At 39.6% G+C, this 21767-nt stretch overlaps 1 protein-coding gene across 1 annotated transcript; it reads left to right on the top strand.

Annotated features, from left to right (window-relative positions):
* Positions 1-3999: 3999 nt before the first annotated feature.
* Positions 4000-19905, top strand: LOC104440055. The gene is given in 17 exon segments (XM_039300075.1): positions 4000-5656; positions 5987-6481; positions 7023-7166; positions 7263-7474; positions 7564-7724; positions 7952-8179; positions 8343-8493; positions 8585-8884; positions 9373-9548; positions 15354-15808; positions 15811-16593; positions 16928-17434; positions 18272-18483; positions 18571-18781; positions 18951-19188; positions 19345-19495; positions 19588-19905. Coding segments are annotated over 17 exon segments (6096 nt in total). The 5' UTR covers positions 4000-4287; the 3' UTR covers positions 19891-19905.
* Positions 19906-21767: the final 1862 nt, after the last annotated feature.

Raw genomic sequence — 21767 nt, forward strand, 5'->3', positions numbered from 1 at the left:
CACTCTTGAGTCAAGGTAGAACTAGGAATCAAACAGAACCGGTCATAGGAATTGGTCCGATTTCAAGTTCCCACGATTACCGGTCCAATTTCCATGAGTGTGTGCGTGCATAGAAGTAGAGTGCCGCCACCCAAATGTGTACTCTCTCTCTCGCACGCACACTCACACGGAATGATAAGGACTAAATTTCACAATGATATTTTCTTTTAGACGAGCCAATAAAGGTTTTCTTTTCTGACTTAGGGCGCATTTGATAACGCTTTTGTTCTGAAAATAATTTATGATCAGAAATTGTTCTCTTTTATTTTGTTCCCGAGAATAATTTCTAAGCAAAAGAATGCGTTTGGTAATTAGACAAAACTTTTGATTTTGGAATAAAATTGTATTTGGTACTTTGTATTCAAAATTTTTACTCCAAATTATTTTTTTTAATTTTTAAATAATTTTATTCCTTCTTTTTTTTTTTTTTTTTTTTGTTCCTTTCTATCCCTTCTTGTTCTTCTTCAAGTTGCCGATCGCCGCCACGGCGATCGATCGGCGACGAGGGCCGGCGACCTCACGGGAGCTTCGCCGACCCTCATCGGTCAAGCCTTGCCGGCAGTTGGTGAGGCTCGGCCAAGCTCGCTCATCCATGGCCCGGCCGAGCCTCAACAAGGCCGGGCGAGCCTCGTTGGTGGCCAAGCGAGCCTCGCCCGGCCTCGGCAAGGCCCACCTAGCCACCAGTGAACTCACCGAACCTCGCCCGACACGGCAAGGCTCGCCTAGCCTCGACGAGGCCCACCTGGCCACCAGTGAGCTCACCGGAGGCTCGCTAGGCCAAGGCAAGTGCAGCGAGCTCGCGGATCGATTGCGAGCAGCCGGCGGCGGCGACGACGGCGGATGGCAACCGCGGCAGTGGATGAAGAAGAAGAAGAAAAGGGAAGAAGAATAAGAAAAAGAAAATAAACAAAAAAAAGAAATATGGACTTGATTTTAGAATTGTTCCAAGAACAAAAATCAATTTTTTTTTTTATTTTTAATTCTGTTTCAAATCTACTTTCAGGAACAAAAAAATAGAAATTTGTTCCAAAAACAAAAAATTTACCAAACACGATTTTGTTCCAAAACTATTTCAGAGAATAAATAAACAGAAATTTTTACTATTTAACCAGTTACCAAACAGGCCTTAGTAAACATTCCGCATGGGAATTCTTTTTCATCGATTGGCGGAAAGGATGAAAATGATTTCACTGATTCATCAAACACAACGAAACGTGATATTCCCAAGGAAGAAAGAAAAAAGAGATACAGTGCAGACAACCTCACGACCGATGAGGATGAGGATGAGGGGTTATCGCAGTGAATAGTCGGACGACCCTCCTCCCCATTAACTGGTTTCAAGGGCAATACTTAAGCAACATATCAAATAGCAGAAAACCAGGACAAAATTATAGTACGGAATATTCTACGAATCTGCATGAAGAGAACGTATTAAATAGAGCATTTTTGAGTTGAGGGGTTCAAATCCCCACCTAGGGACGCGTAAGTTTCGAGAGTGGGTTGCGACTCCCACGCCCTGCAAGAGGCAGGGCACAAGTCTGCGAGTGAGTGTAGAGTAGGATTAGAGTAGGACTGACAAAAAAAAAAAAAGTTGAGCATTTTGAATTTTTTTCCTTAACATAGATCGTATTGTTATGTTTACGTTTAACTTCAACGGGACATATAAGAGGTGATACCACTCTATTTGTACATTACGAAGTATCAATAGAGTGCGCGGGTGGGTGTTTTATTGACTCAATTATATATTTTTACCACATTTCTTCCTACCAAATTTCTGCCCAAAGACTTTTTAAGCATCTTTATACATACAGTCTTGTTATTTCTCCGACTTTTCACAGGTCAGCCACCAGTTGCATCCCACGATTGAATATCCTAACGATTATTAGAGCAACGTCAGTCCTTTTTGTTCCTTTGAAAAGTCTAATTTGTGTAGACGTGGTTCAAATTCAATAGTTTCCAGGAAAATTGGACAGAAAAACATTGTGATCCTCTGAACTCTTCTTTTCTTCTCCAATCATGAATTTATTTTCTTTTTTTTCTTTTTTAATTATCTCATGTCACATGCTTAGTCTTTTAAGATATTCACGGGAACTCAATAGATTAATGGGACCTCTTCGAAACAGTCTCATTATATGGCTAGAATCATAGGAAGAATTAATCATGTGATAAGAATATATTCGACATCTTTCCTTTAGTTGGATTGAAAATGAATGTCTAGTTTAATTATGGGAGATGCGTGTTTAAGTTAATTGGATCTAATAGAACAAATATCTTTTCTCACTAATGCGATGAATACAACTAGCTCTTATTTATTCTTAGCTAAGCATGACTAGCTCTTGACTTAATACCCCATGGATGCTTTAAATGGAATTTAGGGACTCGTGTGGTAACATTCCTGTTTCTTTGTTTTTTTTTTTTTTTTTTTTATTTCAATCAATTATTTTTTTTATTTCCTGAAATAGAAAAATGTTTAGAGAATAGACTTGGAATAAAAATAAAAAGTATAAAAATTAATTTTTTATTCTCAAAAATAATTTCTACACATAACTCATTTTCTTTATTTTCTTTTTTTTTTTTTTTCTTCTCTTCCGAAAGCTCTCGGTCTCCCTTCTCTTCTTTGACCGTTCGCCCCTGGGCCCACCGCCAGATCTTACAGCTTAGGTCCGTATTATAATGACAACGCCTATCTCTGGCCACAAGAAAAGAAAAAAGAAAAGGAAGGACTACACCATTTTTCATGCTCGTGCAAATCACTTGGCGATCCATGAATTATTTGTCCGGGACAAGTTGCTGTCGGTTCTCCAAGGACTCCGGTGTCTTGTCTTCCACATAAATTGTCGATATTCCCACAAAACCATTGACTCGAGATAGTCCTCCCAGTTGATGGTTTAAAAGGCAGTATTGAAGTAACATACGAAAAAGCAGAAAACCAGCACAAGTTATTAGGGCGTTTGCGAGCTGAACATTGAGAGATTTTTCCTCAATTTTTATGTAGGTCGAATTGAAATCTCAATATTTCAGGCCTCCAATCTAAAGTCTGTACTAAATCTGGTGGTTAGAATGTCCACTCGACATTTAATTATATTAGGTTGATAGTTATCTCAACTCCCCTCTATCATGTTAGACATGCTCAAACGTGGAAGGCAAAAGGTCGGACAAATCTTTACATACCCAATTATAAGTAGGCTCTTAATTGGAATTGATTTTGTCATGTGTTACTCTACCTATCAGTATGAAATAAACATGAAAAGATATACATTCATCTCATTTTCTCTTTGATTCACTACACAAATAGAGAAGCCCCACCATTGACAACAATCTTCACAAATCTGGAGGTCTCTCACCGCCCCATCAATGGCAAGAGGCACAAGCTAGGAGGGACGGAGAGAGAGAGAGAGAGAGAGAGAGAGAGAGAGATGCTGCTTGGCCAATGGTAGAGAGAGAGACGAGGCAGAGTTGAAGATGGAGAAGATGACAGCGGCTGAACGGCGACATGGGGGTGTCGATTGGTTTGATAACGTGGACCAATGGCGGTTATTCAAAGGACAGTGAGAGATGGAACATGGGATGGAGATAGGGATTGACGGACGGATTAGTGTCATTTTTTAGTGCGGTAAATTTTTCATGTAAGTTGTTATGTGACGATTCTATTAATGGAGAGTCTGTAATTTAGTAGGTCCAAACTAATTGTCCAATTTTAGATTAAGTGTGTACACGACATGACTTACGAGCTTTAACCCATGTCAGGAGTTTCCCACTTCCCAGCCCCACCATAAACACAATTAGTTCACGACTTTGGGCAGGTCCATAGTTCGCCAAGAGAGGAGCGCGAACGGAAGGAAGGGGAAAAAAGACAAAGGAGAGAGTAAGGACCATCTTTACCTCAATTAGCCATCTCTACTCTCTCTCTCCCTCTCATGCACACACGCGGAATGATACGAACTTAATTTCACGGCTACATTTTCTCCACAGAAATACTTACGTGACTGTTTTTAATTTATTGTGGTATTAACAGCTCATTTTCTTTTAGACGGGCCTGTGGGGTATTTCTTTTCTGACGTAGTCAACGTTCCGTGTGGGAATTGATTTTCTTCGATTGGCTAAAAGGACGAACATGATTTCAATAATTCATCGAACCCACTGAAACGCGATATTCCCGAGGAAGAAAGAAAAGAGAAAAACAAGCCCGACAACCTTACGCCGAATGATGATAGAGGATGAGGTATTATCGCAGTGAATGGCGGAACAATGGCGACCCATAATCAAAGAGACATTAACCTCGTCGCCATTCGAAGAACTCCAGCTATTACCATGCGACGCCCCAATTACTTTACGTGCTTGCTCTTGTCTTGGATGTTCCTTCCGTCTTGCTTGAGCAGAGACACCATTACAGTAGGCACACTCACATACCCAGGTGGAACCACTCTCGTGTCCGCGGGCGAGCGGTTCGAGCTTGGCTTCTTCTCTCCGAATGGGAGCTCTGATTCCAGGAGCTATGTCGGAATATGGTATTATGGATCTGACCCTCCGATCGTCGTCTGGGTCGCCAACCGAGACCACCCGCTTGTCGGCTCCAACGCGTCCTTTGGGCTCGTGGACGGCAATCTGAAGTTGTGGAATGAAGGACAAGCGATCCAGTTGACCTATGTCTCAAGCTCTTCGAACCGATTAGTGAAACTTCTTGATTCAGGGAATCTGGTGCTGATTGAAGACGACGGGAGAGAGACATTTCTCTGGCAGAGCTTCGATCAGCCGACCGACACATTCCTTCCAGGGATGCTGATGACTGAAAACTTCATGTTGACTTCTTGGGCAAGCCAGGATGACCCAAGACGGGGGAACTTCAAGTTCCAAATGGATCAACAAGGCGGCAACAACAACAACTACGACGTGATCCAAGACCCGTCTCCTTACTGGAAAAGTGGGGTCTACGGTAAGTTCATACAAGCCGATCAGATGTTGGACGTCATCTCTTTCTTGCTCTCCAATTTTACAACCAGCGCCACCGCCACTTCGCCGCCAGCCGGGACTAGTCCGGCTTCGGCCTACAAAAACATAACCTGGCCTTCATTCAACATGTACAACAACAGCCGGTTGGTTATGAACTACAACGGCCGGATTCAGTATTTCAGGCGAGGAAATGGGTCAAAGCCAGTCTGGTTCGAGCCGGCGAGCCGGTGCAGTGTCTTCAGCGTATGCGGCAAGTTTGGGAGCTGCAATGACAAGAATGGCAATAAGACTATGTGCAGGTGCTTGCCAGGGTTCGAGCCGGAGCAGCCAGATAATTGGAACTCGGGGGACTTCTCTTTGGGGTGCCGCAGGAAGTCGTCAATATGTGTGAAGAACAGTGACGATGGTGCTCATGATTTCTTGAGTTTGAAGATGATGAAAGCCGGGAGGCCGGACGTGCAGATTCCGGTAGACAGCCAGGAGCAATGCAGGCAAAAGTGCCTTGGTGCCTGTAAATGCCATGCCTACTCGTTCGGGGAGGATCAGCACCCAAGGGCAGAGACGGGCACCTTGACGTGCTATACTTGGTTGGACGATCTCAACAATATTCAGGAGTTTGCCACAAATGGTCGCGACCTCTATGTCCGAGTTCCGATATCAGACATAGGTTAATTTCCTTCTGACCTGACCTTTTTTCCTTTCCAAAATTATTTGTGCCTCGGACCTTTTGACTTGAGATGCTGCTTTCTTATTAACTATTTTGGTGGCTTCTGATTTGCCTACTTTAATGAAGTCATAAACTTTGCTCATACTTTGTGCACTTACATTTTATCTTGACTGCATCTTGACTGCAAAAGCGTTCTAGTCCACCTGCTTACGGAAAACACATGATGCTATCCCAATTTCAGCTATTAATATTATGTATGATTATAGTTCAATTGCAGGTGAATGTGCACATTCGCCAGTGCTAATATTTGTGCAATGTTGACTTTCATAGAATCTCCTAGGAGTTGTAAAACTTGCGGCACAAATTTAGTCCCCTACCCTTTAAGCACTGGATGGAGCTGTGGCGATCCGTTATACTCTGCATTTAGCTGCGACAATAAAACTGCCCAGCTTTATTTTGAGCCGGGCAAAGGTCCCTACAGAGTCACTAGCATCACTCCAGAAACTAGAACATTTACTATCCAAGTCGAGGATGCATTCAACTGCACAGGTAGTGGTTTGATGGAAATTAAGCAGCAACTTAACGAGTCCTCGCCATTTAGTGTGAGTGATGGGTGCATCGGTGGAAAGAATGACTTCAGCACAGGAGACTCTTTTGGTGTCGAAGTGAAAATTGAGTGGAGCACTCCGAAAGAGCCACTCTGCAATTCGTCCAAAGACTGCAATTGGCTACACGCAACTTGCAATAATGCATTAGATGGAACGACAAGGTGCCTATGCAACTCCGGATTCAGTTGGAATTCTTTCAGCGTCAATTGTTCTCTAGGTGAGAATGTTGATCTTGCGAATTGACCCACAACTTTAGCTACTGTATTCATGAATGACAGATTAGAAGGAAACATAACTATTAGGTTTTGATGGTCATTATAATAATTGATTCTGTCGTGCCCCCAAATCAATATTTTCTATCTACATGGTCTGTCATGTAGAGTACTCCTAGGATGATTTGCTCCTCCTAGAAGCAAACTGACAAATTCCAATCAGTTAATGTCTATATTTTCAGCGTTCTGGAATATATAATAGTTATGCCAGGAGCCCGAAACCAGAACAGTTACAGCTATAGTTTGTCTCCTGCCCAAGATTCCCGAGATATGTTTGCGCTGTCAAGGAGTCAATAGCGTCTGCCTCTATGGTTGCAGTCACAAGTATGGTCTATACACGCAATGTGATGACAGAGTCCTGAACTTGCACCAACTAGACTTGCTCTTTTTCATCGACTATAAGAGGGATTGTGACACATGTACTATTGTCCAAAATTTTTCGTTCACTTTTGTCCAAAATACAGTACTTACACTTTTTTCTCTTAGTAAATAACGTTGAAGGAGGAGGATCATTGCAGAAAGGACAGAAAGCGAAACCTGTATATATAGTTGCTCCTGCCGTTGCTGCAATTTTCATCCTTGTATTCGGTGGCTTATTTTACATGAGAAGGCAGCATGGTAGTACGCAAGGTAATCACAAATCAAACACAAACTACTTTTTATCTGTCATTATTAGATACACGATAATAAGATAGCAGACAATTAGTAACTAGAGTTGCATTTCAGGGAGCAGGGAAAGCACTCAGGAAAATCTTGCCTTTCGTCTATACGACAGTGAGAAACAGATCAAAATGTGGATGGATTCACGCCAATTCGAGGAAGAAGATAAGAAAGGCATAGATGTGCCATTTTTTGACTTAGAAATTATTTTACAAGCGACGAATAACTTCTCGGACGAGAACAAACTTGGAAGAGGTGGGTTCGGGCCTGTTTACAAGGTAAATAAAATGGTTTCTTCTTCTACCATCTATAGGGCTTTTGACGAGGTCACTGTGATGAAGTAATCCGTTCCTTAACTTTGTTTCAGGCTACTTTTCCAGGAGGACAGGAAATTGCAGTAAAGAGGCTATCGAGTGGATCAGGACAGGGCTTAGAGGAATTTAAGAATGAAGTCGTCTTGATTGCCAAACTACAACATCGAAATCTCGTCAGATTAGTAGGATATTGCGTCAAAGGGGATGAAAAAATGTTACTATATGAATACATGCCCAACAAAAGCTTAGATTCTTTCATATTTGGTAAGCATCTCATTTCGTGTTCCTTTTTCCTTGTATGCTTCAGGGCATAGCTGCAATAGGTAGTAGCACTCCACAATCTCTTTCTCTTCATAAAGAATTAAGTAGTCTGACATTGTTAGATTTAAAGACTTTGCTACCTTCACAAATTAAAATAAAAACCTTGCTAGATCAAACAAGGTGTTCGTTGCTGACCTGGGAGATACGTTTTGAGATTATATTGGGAATTGCACGAGGAATGCTCTATCTTCACCAAGATTCTAGGCTGCGAATTATTCATAGAGATCTCAAGACGAGCAACGTTTTGCTCGATGAGGAGATGATTCCTAAAATTTCCGACTTTGGTCTGGCACGTATATTTGAGGCAAAACAAATTGAAGCAAGCACGCAAAGGGTGATTGGAACATAGTAAGTTTTTGTAGATGCACGTACCATTTTTTTCGTCTAGATAAAGAATTTTTTGGACACTACACAAGGCACTCACCACATTATCACCTTTTAATATTTGCAATGAAAATTTAATGATTTGACTGCAGCTGAATTAACTTATTATGCTCATGCTCCAATGCAGTGGATACATGTCTCCGGAGTATGCTTTGGATGGATTTTTCTCATTCAAGTCCGATGTTTTTAGCTTTGGTGTCGTCGTATTGGAGATTGTTAGTGGAAAACGTAACACAGGCTTCTATCAGTCCGAAGGAACAATGAGCCTTCTTACTCATGTAAATACAGTCCATTTGCTGTCCCTTTCTTTTGCTTTATCCACTTCCCGTCGCTCTTTTGTCTGAATGTACTTTAGCTTCGATTGTGCAGGCATGGAAATTATGGAATGACAATAAAGCATTGGACTTGATGGATCAAGTGCTGCACGAAACTTACAACAGAGATCAAGTTTTGAAGTGCATAAACGTGGCGCTTCTATGCGTGCAAGAAGACCCGAGTGATCGCCCCACGATGTCAAATGCGGTTTTCATGCTCGGTAGTGAAAGTGCGACTCTTCCGGTTCCCAAAAAACCGGCTTTTGCAGTTAGGATAGGCGTTTCTACAACAGCTTCTTCTTCCAGCAAACCAGAGTCGAGCACGGTGTTATCGACTACTCTGCAACAAGGACGGTAATGTCGGATCTTCCTCCAATCTATTCCACATCTTAGTAGTCAAAAGCTTTAGTCATCAGGCATTTGTTTAACTAGGAATGCCTCGATTTTTACCCCATGATATTCCTTCCTCCTCCGGCAAAATACAGTTTACTCTGTTGATAGCTGATGCTTCTCCTTGGCCTAAGACTGTACCATACTAACATACCGAATCGACTCCTTGATCACCGTAGGAGATTCTTCTTGTCAGTTGCATCACTGCTCCTTCTTAAGAATAAGTTTCTTGTGCTGCAATTGAGTTGTAAAATCAATTCCCTTTTGGGACTGTAGTCATCCTATCAAACTCTCAATCCACCCCATTATAGCATGATCCAAAAATATCTCACTTTTTGAATTGACTGAAAAATCCCTCTCAATTATCACCGAGATGTTACTGTTATGTATTAAAGATCTGTATATTTCATAGTGATGCATGGTCAGTCACCTTAAACATCCGCTGCATTGCAGAGGTTAGTCAATATTCACCTCAAGGAAAAGAAAGCCTGCTTTACAAACAATAGAGAATTGCCTGATACCTTTGCTTTCGGTAAAACTCATGCCGAGTTGCCGGCTGGATCTATGGGTCTACATTTACTACGAGGGTTTCCTTCTTGGGTCGTGGGTTCTGATCTTGACATGAGAAAGTTGGCTTTGTCTTACTTCAAAAGAAACTTAATCAAGACCAAAAAATTAAAAAATTAAAAAGGCTAGAAGTTCTATTTCTCATGTGCACGATATAACTCGGTGGCGCTCATGGTTCCAAGTGCTAGACCCGAACTAGTACTACCATCTTTATCTGATCGATGCCATGTAAAACAATGTCGTTTTTTTGGTTCATGTTAAAAAGTTTTACTTTTCTTTAGAAGAAAATCGACTCACTGAGTATATATCGTGAAAATTTGTTAGCTAATGGTAGGAAGATCAACTGATGCAGTCATTTTCCGCATTTCCGTTGAGATTATTATGATAATTTGAAACTTCTGAAAAGCCGAAATCCTGAATCCTTCCCATTTTACCTGTTTATACTAAAATGTTAAGATCCTTTCACACGCAATATTACCAAAAAAGAAAAATAAACGGTTTTGAGTGGTAAAGGCAGACCTTCACAAAAAAAGAAAAAAAAGAAAAAAGAAAAAAAAAGGAATGCTCGTAATTCCTACGCAGTAGTCTAATACAATAATAAATTTTATTAATTCGTGTTAGAAAGCATGAGTCTATAAAGAGGCTTGAATAAATACAAGAATAACCTGGCCGAAGGCCAAATCCACTAAGAATCCTGTGATATTAGCAACTTCAGCCTTAGAACGAGGAGAGGAATCATAAATCGCCCTTCCTCAAAAATTCTCCATGTGAGAATTTCAAAAGGATGCCAGTGATCCGGCCATAATAAAGCTTAGCGACCATTACCAATCCAATCCCTCAACGCCACCATTTCTTTTGCAACGCACGCTCTACAATCCTTTCAAAAGATAAGTCTAAACTCGGGACTGCAACAGGAGATGCCACAAAGAATGCAAAACAGTAGCCTTTATTCCATTCATCAAGTCTTCGATTGCCTAAACCTCCTCTATTTTTTCAGTAAGCCAATCGCGGGCCAACTCACCCTTAGTTCCATAAGCCTTCGCATCTCTTTTGCTAGAAAAACCAACATTATTTCTACTCCCCCATTCCAATAACCTTTTCCGAAGAATAAAAATGCTGTGCCAATAGTTAACCAAGCTAAAAGGAGCAGACTTGATACAATCCAACTCTACCAGCAATGGTTTTATTAGTCATCTTCTCAATATGGGGCTTGCAATGTGTGACATCCAAAAATTCCTACATCAGTTATTAATATGTAGGAAATGAAGACGATAAATGTTAGAAGTAGAAATTCCAATTGGATTATTGACTTTATAGTGCGTGAAAGATCTAGAATGTATTTCCGCACATGTAACTTTCGGAATGTGATTCCATTAGGATGTAATTATTGAGCATTTGCACATAAGTTCATTTTTTGGAGTGATGGTGAATCACGTGATTGTTATTAGGGACTGTTACACTTCGAGTATGCATATCGAAGGATTTTCATGTTAGAAATTTACTAAGTCAAGATCCTTCTAACGTCCATTACCTCAAACTGCTAATTTTAGTGAGTTGAAAATATCTTTCGGATTTATTGGTATTTAGAATGGACACTGGTTTTCTTGGTCATTTACTGAAATACAAAATATATTGATGACTTATGAAATATCTTCATCAAGCAACCTAAATGTGGCCATATATAGTGTTTTTACTTGATCACATCTTCCTCATTTTAACCATAAGTTTAACATATAAATTTACATCACGCATGACCTCACCCTTTTGCTTCAATGATTACATATCAAATAATTATTCTTATTCACGCATCTCCTTAGGAGATCATATGCTCTCACTAGTCGTTATATTCATTTAGCTACTGAAACTTTATGCCACTTGTAACCTTTTGATTTGTATACTTCTCTCTCATTCTCCAACAAGAGTTTTTAAACCCAAATATCATCACGATTTTTAAACTTAGTTAACTAAAATGTATTGTTTTTAACTCATGAGAAACACAAGTCAAGGTAATTTCTATCTCTCATTAATACTTGAAATGATTACAACTGAAATAACGCATTCTCATTCATGCATTGTGCTTGGCCTATGATGTCCCCTCCCTCCCTCCCTCCCTCCCTCCCTCTCTCTCCAATGAAGGAGATGTGGTCAAGTAAAAACACTATATATGGCCACATTTGTGTTGCTTGGTGAAGATATTCTATAAGTTACCAATATATATTTTTTTTTTATTTCAGTAAATGACCAAGGAAATCAGTGTCCATTCTAAATGCCGATAAATCCAAACAAATATCTTGAATTGACTAAACTTATTGGTAAAAGGGAACAGACGCTAGGAGAATCTCAACTCAATAAATTTCTAACATGAAGATCCTCCGATATGTATACTCAAAGTATAATAGTCCCTAATAATAATAATCACTATTGCGATAGGTGATTCACCATCACTCCATATAATCAATCTATATACAAATGCTCAATGATTTCATCCTAATAGAGTCACATTCCGAATGTCATAAATACGAAAATACATTCTGAATTTTTTGCACACTATAAAGTCAATAATCCAATTGGAATTTTTACGTATGAAATTTATCGTATTCATTTCCTACATATGAATAATTGATGTAGGAATTTATGGATGTTACACAATATTTGTTAGATAATCTCAAATTGAAGGCACCTTTCTAATGCCACTTATCTAAATCTATTCATCTATATAAAAGTCATCATAACTATCAGCTAGGGCCATCAAATGAATGGGTTGTTGGGAGAACATAGTAGAAATCCGATATCTTCACAAGGAGATCACTAAGAGGAAGCCCCAAGTTGGAGCCCATCAATATATTTAGTTGAACTTACCTTTACTTGAAACTTAAGTCAATGAGTTATAAACTAATTAGGATGCATTAATTTCTCCAGCAGACCAATTCATTGATGGGCAAGTTCTCTAACACAACTCACACGTTTATATCAACGATATCCCTCTCATGTGTGAGGTTGGTGTTAGGTTGGCTCTCCATTGATTTTGGTATCATTCTATATTAAGATATCTTAACTTGAATATCCATTAGTGCCCAACTTCATTTGTAGTCTTTTTTTCTAGATCTTATCATGAAATCTGCCATCGAGCCCACGTTGTTATTCCACAACGCATACCGCCTAGAATTTTTGAGAGATTCTTGTAATAGATTAGGGGCCAACCAATTTACCATTTGCTCTAATATCATTTGTTGGGAATGCGTAGCAAAAACATGATACCTTTACTAGGGGAGATCGTCAATAAAGAGCTCAAGTCCAAGTCTATCAACATATTTAGTTAAACACACTTTTAGAAACTTACACTAATAAATTATGAGTCAATTAGTATATAACTACTTCACATTGTACCAATTTTCTAAATGTGAAATTCTATAACACAACTCATTGAGTCATGTTAGGTTTTTAGGTTGGGTCGAAAAATAGTCTAATCCAAATTGACTCATTTATATGCAACATTGGAATAAGGCAAATGACAACCAACCAATTTTTTTTTTTTTATAGATAAGTGTATTCAAATTCCTAAAACTTGTTATAAAAGTATAATTAAGTTTTAAAACTTTCCAAAAGTATAATTAAGTCTTAAAATTTGTCATGAAAATGAAATTGAGTTCTAAAACTTTAAAAAGAATATTCAATTCCTAAAATTTATTAAATTGGTCAAATCAAGCCATTCTATTAATTGCATTTTTTGAAAGTTTTAGGATGCATTGTATTTTTGTGACAAGTTTTAGAATTTCATTTCATTTTTTACAAATTTTTTACTCTATTATATTTTTATGATAAATTTTAAAATTTTTAATATATTTATTCCCAGAAAAAAATTGACAAGGCCTGTTCGAGCAACAGCACAGTCAACATCTGTCTTCCCTCAAAAAATCGGACGGGTCACCGTGAAACCGTGTGCCGACAAAGTCATTCCTGTACACGGGGACATGTGAATTCACATTGGCCCAAGTCCACTTTTTCAAACGTTACTCACACTTACTTCTCAGCACACCAATCGATTACTTTAGGAGACAAAATTAGGCCGACGACCACCGTTGATCCCCTGCACCAGCATGCAATGTTTTAATATAATTCCTTTTGAATAATCGTATCATTCAATTTTATTTTATTTTTTAGCTTTTAAAAGTCTAACATGCAGAAACTTTAACAGTGTGGTTCAGATGCAATAGTTTCCAGGTAAATTGGATAAAAAAATTGTAGTCCTCTCAATTAATTGAGGCTCCATTTATTTCGTAAAAAATAAATAATTTGAAAATTATTATTTTTAAAATAATCACTTATATCACTAGAAATAATTAGTCAATTGAAATTGTTTCATCATCAATGGCAATTTATGCCTAAACTTTTTTTTTTTGTAAACAATGAAAATATTCTTTGTTCATTCATTTTCGTAAGGAATTCAAGTGATAATTTTATAATAAAAAAAAATTCAAATCATTCATTTTCCATTAAAGAAATGCACCTCACTGAGAAATTTATGATAAAGGAATATATTTTCCATGCAAATCAATTTCAACAAAAATAGTTAATTTTTCATTTGATTAGTAATTTAGGGAAACTGATTTTCTTCTTACTAGAAATCTAAGTTTATTGTTTTCAGTCCATGATTTTTTTAAATAAATTAATTAGTTTTTAGTCATCCAAACATCAAAAAGTCGAAAAATAATTTCTCGGAAATAGTTTCACAAACGGATCCTAGAGTTTACTTTTCTTTTCCATTACAATGAATTAACTCATCTCACATGCTTTCTCAAACATATGGTTATATTTGGGATCTGAAATTGATAGATTGAGTTTGTTTTCTTGGTCTCTAAATCAAGAGGATCTGGACTTTAACGGGCTTAATGAACTTAGTTAATCATGGTAATCTAGATAAATAAATCAATTTTCGTTCTTTCAATATTATTTCACCGGGCCGTCGAAGGACTTCACCTTTATCACTGTGCCTCTGAAGAAACCATTCAAACTACACAATAGCCTTTTCCTTCGGTTAGATTAAAAACGAAGGTCCAACTGGTCTCGCGGGTCATGGTTAATTGGGTCTAATGGAACAAGTCTAAAGATCTTTTCTTAAGACTGCAATTAAGAACTTCGATTGTGAACACAATGAAGGTCCAATATATCAGGCGTCTCAGGTTAAGCGGGTCTAACGGGACAAGTAGAAAGGTCTTTTATTACAACTGCAATTAAGAAATTCGAGTGCGAACATAACTAGCTCTTAACCAAAAAAACCCATGGATGCTTCCCTGTTGACTTTAATGCGATAGGTGATCGTGTTAGTATTCAAAGAGAAGCCAGTGACTCCTTTTTTCTTTTTTTCTTTTTTACAAGGACAGAGAAAAATAAGCCTGCAATTCATACAAAAAGTAATTATTTTTTAATACTCCGTTCTCTATACCAATAAAACCACGTTCAATCATATATAGTTGTAAATTTCCTGGAGAGAGACAAAGAGAAAGGGATTAAGAAAGTATTCTTCCGTCTAGCTAAGAGCGACAACCTTGAGCTCACGCCAGCTTTCAATGATTTAACGTCGCACTTCCACTAGTTTGGCTGTTGTCGATTTCAATTTCTTCAAAAACTTTCAGACCTCTCTAATCTGAAAGTCTGTGTTAAGTCTGGTAGTAATAATGTCTGCTTCGTAGCTAATTGAATTAGGTCGATATGTTTTTTCAATTCCTTTCTATTTCATCGGACATGCTTGAATAACCTAATGTTAACCTGGTCGCTACTTCAATAGCTCCAATTATTACCATGCGACGCTTCAATATCTTAACGTGCTTGCTCTTGTCTGTGATGTTCCTTCCGTCTTGCTCGAGCAGAGACACCATAACAGTAGGCACAATCACATACCCGGGAGGAACCACTCTCGTGTCTGCAGGCAAACGGTTCGAGCTCGGCTTCTTCTCTCCGGATGGGATCTCCGACTCCAGGAGGTACATTGGAATATGGTATTATGGGTCGGACCCTCCGATCATCGTCTGGGTCGCCAACCGGGACGACCCGCTTGTCAGCCCCACCGCGTCCTTTGGGCTCGTGGATGGCAATCTAAAGTTGTGCAATGAAGGACAAGCGATCCAGTTGACCCATGTCGAGGGTTCAACCTCTTCGACCAGGTTAGCGAAGCTTCTTGATTCAGGGAATCTGGTGCTAATTGAAGACGACGGAAGAGAGAGAATTCTCTGGCAGAGCTTCGATCACCCAACCGACACATTCCTTCCAGGGATGCTGATGAGTGAAAACTTAATGTTGACTTCTTGGGCAAGCCAGGATGACCCAAACAGGGGAACTTCACGTTCCAAATGGATCAAGAAGGCGGCAGCAACAACTACGACGTGATCCAAGAATTGTCTCCCTACTGGAAAAGTGGGGTCTATGGCAAGTTCATACAAACCGATCAGATGTTGGACGTCATCTCTTTCTTGCTCTCCAATTTTACCACCGGCGCCACCACTACTTCGCCACCAGCCGGGACTATTTCAACTTTGGCCTACAAAAACATAACCCAGCCTTCGGACGACAACTACAACAACAGCCGGTTGGTTATGAACTACGATGGCCGGATTCAGTACCTCAGGCAGGGAAATGGGTCAAAGTTAGTCTGGTTCGAGTCAGCGAGCCAGTGCAGTGTGTTAAGTGCGTGCGGCAAGTTTGGGAGCTGCAATGATAAGAATGGCAATAAGACCATGTGCAGGTGCTTGCCAGGGTTTGAGCCGACACAGCCAGATAATTGGAACTCGGGGGACTTTTCGGGGGGGTGCCTCAGGAAGTCATCGATATGCGCAAAGAACAGCGACGATAGTGCTCATGATTTCTTGAGTTTGAAGATGATGAGGGCCGGGAAGCCGGACGTGCAGATTTCGGTAGACAGTGAGGAGCAATGCAAGCAAAGGTGCCTTGATGTCTGCAGTTGTCAGGCTTACTCGTTCGAGGAGGATCTGCACCAAAGGGCAGAGAGGGCCACCTTGACGTGCTATACATGGTCCGACGATCTCAACAATATTCAGGAGTTTGCCCAAGATGGTCGCGACCTCTATGTCCGAGTTCCGCTTTCAGACATAGGTTAATTTCCTTCTGACCTGATTTTTTTCCCTTCCAAAATTATTTGTGTCCGTGACCTTTTGACTTGAGCTGCGGCTTTCTTGTTAACTATCTTTGGGGGCTTCTGATTATTGCCTCCTTTGAAGAAGTCATAAACTTTGCTCATACTTTGTGCACTCACAAGTTATTTTGACTGCAAGTGCCGTCCAACCAAGCGTTCTAGTCCACCTGCATATGGAAAACAAATGATTCTATCCCAAATTCAGCTATTAATATTACGTTTGATTATAGTACAATTGCATGTGAATGTGCATATTCACCGGTGCTAATATTTGTGCAATGTTGACTTTCATAGAATCTACCAGGAGTTGTAAAACTTGCGGCACAAATTTAATCCCCTACCCTTTAAGCACTGGATGGAGCTGTGGCGATCCGCTATACTCTGCATTTAGCTGCAACAATGAAACTGCGCAGCTTTACTTTAAACGGCCCCACGGTGGCTATAGAGTCACTAGCGTCAATCCGGAAGCTCGAACATTTACCATCCAAGTCAAGAATGCATCGGACTGCACAAATAGCAGTCAAATGGAAATTAATCTGCAGCTTAACCAGTCCTCGCCATTTCATGTGAGTAGCGGATGTAGTGGAGGACAGAATGACTTCAGCGCAGGAGAGTCTTTGGGAAGGGTCTGGTTGAGTGAAATAAAAATTGTGTGGAGCAATCCAAAGGAGCCTATCTGCAATTCGTCCAAAGACTGCGATTGGCTACATGCAACTTGCAAGAAAGCGTCAGATGGAATAAAAAGGTGCCTCTGCAACTCAGGATTCAGTTGGAACTCTTTCCATGTCAATTGTTCTCCAGGTAAGAATATTGATCTTGCGAATTGATATGCAACTTTAGCTACTGTATTCATGAATAACAAATCAGAAGGAAATAAGTCTTTAGGTTTTACTGGTCGCTATAGTAGTAGATTTTCTCGAGCCATCAAATGATTGTTTCCCATCTCCATGGTCTAACATTTAGAGCGCTACTAGGATGATTTGCTGCTCCTACAAGCTGAAAATATAAAATTTTCAGAGTCCATATCTATATTTTTAGCTTCCGTTTGGAATTTATATTAGATCAGCCAGCAGAGCTCGAAACCAGAACAAATATAGCTATCGTTTGTCCAGGGCCTGAGATTCCCGAGATATGTTCGCCCTGTCAAAGCGTCATTAGCATCTGCCTTTACAGTTACCAACCCAAGCATGGTGTATGCATGCAATGTAATGACAGAGTCCTGGACTTGCACCGACTGAGCATGCTCTTTTTCATCGACTATAATAGGGATTGTGACCATGCGCTATGATGTCCTCACATTTGTCCTTCTATCAAATTAGCAAAACCCTGTGTCTACGGTTATTAATTTTCGCTTTGTCCGAAATATAATAGTTATATTAATTTCTCTTGTCTAGCAGTAAGTAATGGCCTTGGAGGAGGAATATCATCGCAGAAAAGACAGAAAGCAAAAGCTGTTTATATAGCTGCTCCTGCCGCTGCCACAATTTTCATCCTTGCTTTTTGTGGCTTATTTTACATGACAAGGCAGCATAGTAGTACGCAAGGTAATCACTTAGTAGATACATACTTTTTATCTGTCATTATCAGAAATACGATGATGAGATAGAAATCAATTAGTAACTAGAGCTGGTACTTCAGGGAGCAGTGAAAGCACTCAGGAAAACCCTGACTTTCGTCTATATGATAGAGAGAAGCGCATCAAAATATGGATAGATTCATGCCAATTCGAGGAGGAGGATAAAAAAGGCATAGATGTGCCATTCTTTGATTTAGAAATTATTCTACGAGCAACGAATAATTTATCGGATGAGAACAAACTTGGAAGAGGCGGGTTTGGGCCTGTTTACAAGGTAAGTAACATGGTTTCTTCTTCTACCATTGGGGGCTCTTCGCCTGGTCACGGTGATGAAGTAATCCGTTTCTTAAGTTTGTTTCAGGCAACATTTCCTGGAGGACAGGAAATTGCGGTAAAGAGGCTATTGAGTGGCTCGGGACAGGGCTCGGAGGAATTTAAGAATGAGGTCGTCTTGATTGCTAAACTTCAGCATCGAAATCTCGTTAGATTAGTAGGATATTGTGTTAAAGGAGACGAAAAGATGTTACTATATGAATACATGCCCAACAAAAGCTTAGATTCATTCATATTTGGTAAGCACCTTATTTCATCTCCCTATTCCATTGTAGTCTTCAATGCATAGCTGTAATTGGTAGTAGCATTCAGCGGTCTCTTCCTCTTTATAAAGGTTTTAAGTTAGTCTGACCGAGTTAGATTAAAAGACTTTGCTACATTAACAAATTAAAATTAAAATCTTGCTAGATCGAACAAGGTGTTCCTTGCTGACTTGGGAGATACGCTTTGAGATTATCTTGGGAATTGCACGAGGAATGCTCTATATGCACCAAGATTCTAGGCTGCGAATCATTCACAGAGATCTCAAGACAAGCAACATTTTACTCAATGAGGAGATGACTCCTAAAATTTCCGACTTTGGTCTGGCACGGATATTTGAGGCAAAACAAACTGAAGCAAGCACACAAAGGGTGATTGGAACATAGTAAGTTTTTGTAGATGTGCATGCCATTTATTTATTGGATAGAGAATTTGTTGGATCCTAGACAAGGCACTCACCACGTTATTACCTTTTAATATCTGCATTGAAACTTCAAGTTCTCTGACTGTGGCTTAATTGACTTATTATGCTCTAATGCAGTGGATACATGTCTCCGGAGTATGCTTTAGATGGATATTTTTCTTTCAAGTCCGATGTTTTTAGCTTTGGCGTTGTCGTACTGGAGATTGTCAGCGGGAGACGTAACACATGCTTTTATCACTCTGAAGGAACACTGAGCCTTCTCACTCATGTGAATGCAGTCCATTCGCTAACCCCTTTCTTTTATTTTATCCACTTTTTGTGGGCCTTTTCTCTGAACGTACTGAAACTTCAATTGTGCAGGCGTGGGAATTATGGAATGACAATAATGCATTGGACTTGATGGATCAAGTGTTGCATGAAACTTGCGACAGAGATCAAGTTTTGAAATGCATAAAGGTCGCGCTTTTATGCGTGCAAGAAAACCCCAGTGATCGTCCCATGATGTCAAATGCAGTTCTCATGCTCGGTAGTGAAGCTGCGACTCTTCCAGCTCCGAAAAAACCGGCTTTTGCAGTTAGGGCAGGCGTCTCTACAACAGCTTCTCCTTCCAGCAAATCGGAGTCAAATGCAGTGTTATCGACTTCTCTGGAACAAGGACGGTAATGTTGGATCTTCCTGGAATTTATTCCACATATTAACGGTCAAAAGGTTTAACTACCAGGCATTTGCTTAACTAGGAATGCCTCAATTTTTGCCCCATGATGGTCCTTTCTCCTCCGACAAAATACAGTTTGCCCTATGTTGCTGGTGCTTCTCCTTGGCCTGAAGACTGGACTATACTAACATCACGAATGGGCTTCTCGATCCCAGGAGCAGATTTTATTCTCGTCATTTCTTGTACTTTTCATTCTTAAGATTAAGTTTCTTCTGCTGCAATTGAGTTGTAAAATCAATTTCCTTTTGGGTTATAGTCATCCACTCTAGCATACTCAACAAAAATCTCACTTTTTGAATTGACTGAAAATTTTATGTTTAGATGTTACTGTGTTAAAGATCTGTGTATTTCATAGTAGTGTTTGTTCGGTTGCCTTGAAAATCCGTTGCATAGCACATGTTTGTCAATATTCTCCTCAAGGGAAAGAAATCCTACTTTGCAAAAAATAGATAATTGCCTACAGATATGGTATTTCTTATTATTTGAATTATTTCATAATAGAGCGGGAAAAGATTTGAATGATAATGACTTACTTAAAGATAAATTACAATTTATTTGCTATTAAACATCACCCTCGTTATATCCAAATGGTGGCCAAGTTGAGTAATCCAAATAACAATTTAACTAGGAGAAAAGTAATTTATTTAGGCAATGTATAAATCAACTTCATTAAAAATTCGGTTCATGTTACTTATATAGTAAAATGGTATTAACAATAAAAATATCAATGATATATTTGCTTTAATACACAAATTAATTGGAAATATTGAATGTTTGTTGTCGTTATTGAATTAGATTGCTTCCTCAGTTATGTGCCGACTACTGAGGGAGCAGAGTAGATGACACTTCGAAATAATAATCATGATTGGATACATTGATAGCTATCAAGGTTCTCTCTCTCTACTAGTATAGTACATTGAAAGCTCCTACCGCTATTCTTGTTGAAAACTGCCCGCACGGGCCTAAGTATGGAGACAATTCTGCGTAAATGGCAAGATTTTTATGCACTAACATAGAGCAGCTGGTGGTTCGAAATGAAGCTGGAGGCGAACGTCTGCTGCTTGATAAGACTACGAATCAGACTCAATTCAGGCGAAAGAGTTGCATTGGAACATCACCATAACTTTCCATCCCAAATGTCTCATTTCTCATAAGAAGATTATGAAGCTTTAACATGAGAGTATGGCCATGACTTTCCCTTGCAAGATCAACCATAGACCTGATAGCACTTGGTTTTAATTGCCGAAAAAGAGTGCATAAAGGGTCTCAACTGCAATTTCTTGGTTGCTATGCTTAACTGATTCATATGTTTTCCGTCACTCGAAAATATAGCATTCTAACCTGGACCAGGCGGGGGTGATGCCGTGGGTGTGGTCGGTGTGCAGGTGGGTCAAGAAGTACGCTTGCCTCCCTTCCGCCCACCGATTTGCCGAGATCAGACCTCTCTCCATGGCATCAACGCCCAAGCACCGAGCGCGTGGGGAGAGAGAGAGAGAGAGAGAGAGAGAGAGAGAGATTATGTTCTCGTTTTGGCGGGGGAATTGGATTGAAAGGATGGTGGCTTTTGGGCTTCTTGGAATCATCACGGGCTTTTGTGTTTCAATGTGAAGCCCACTTCGGACTCAGGTTTGAGCCTGACTATGCGTGCAGTTCCTTTTTTTGTGTATTAATTTATGAAATTTCTTTTTATAATTTCTCTATTTTGCCCGCTTTACCATCGGAAAATAAAACATTTTATTATCGAGTGCCATCACCGACGTCTCGCAATTTCAAAATATCAAAAGTGAGCAAAGAGATAGCAAGATTAAACTTATTGAAATTGATT

This window comes from Eucalyptus grandis, chromosome 8 (assembly GCF_016545825.1).
Source record: "Eucalyptus grandis isolate ANBG69807.140 chromosome 8, ASM1654582v1, whole genome shotgun sequence".
NCBI classification, from domain to species: domain Eukaryota; kingdom Viridiplantae; phylum Streptophyta; class Magnoliopsida; order Myrtales; family Myrtaceae; genus Eucalyptus; species Eucalyptus grandis.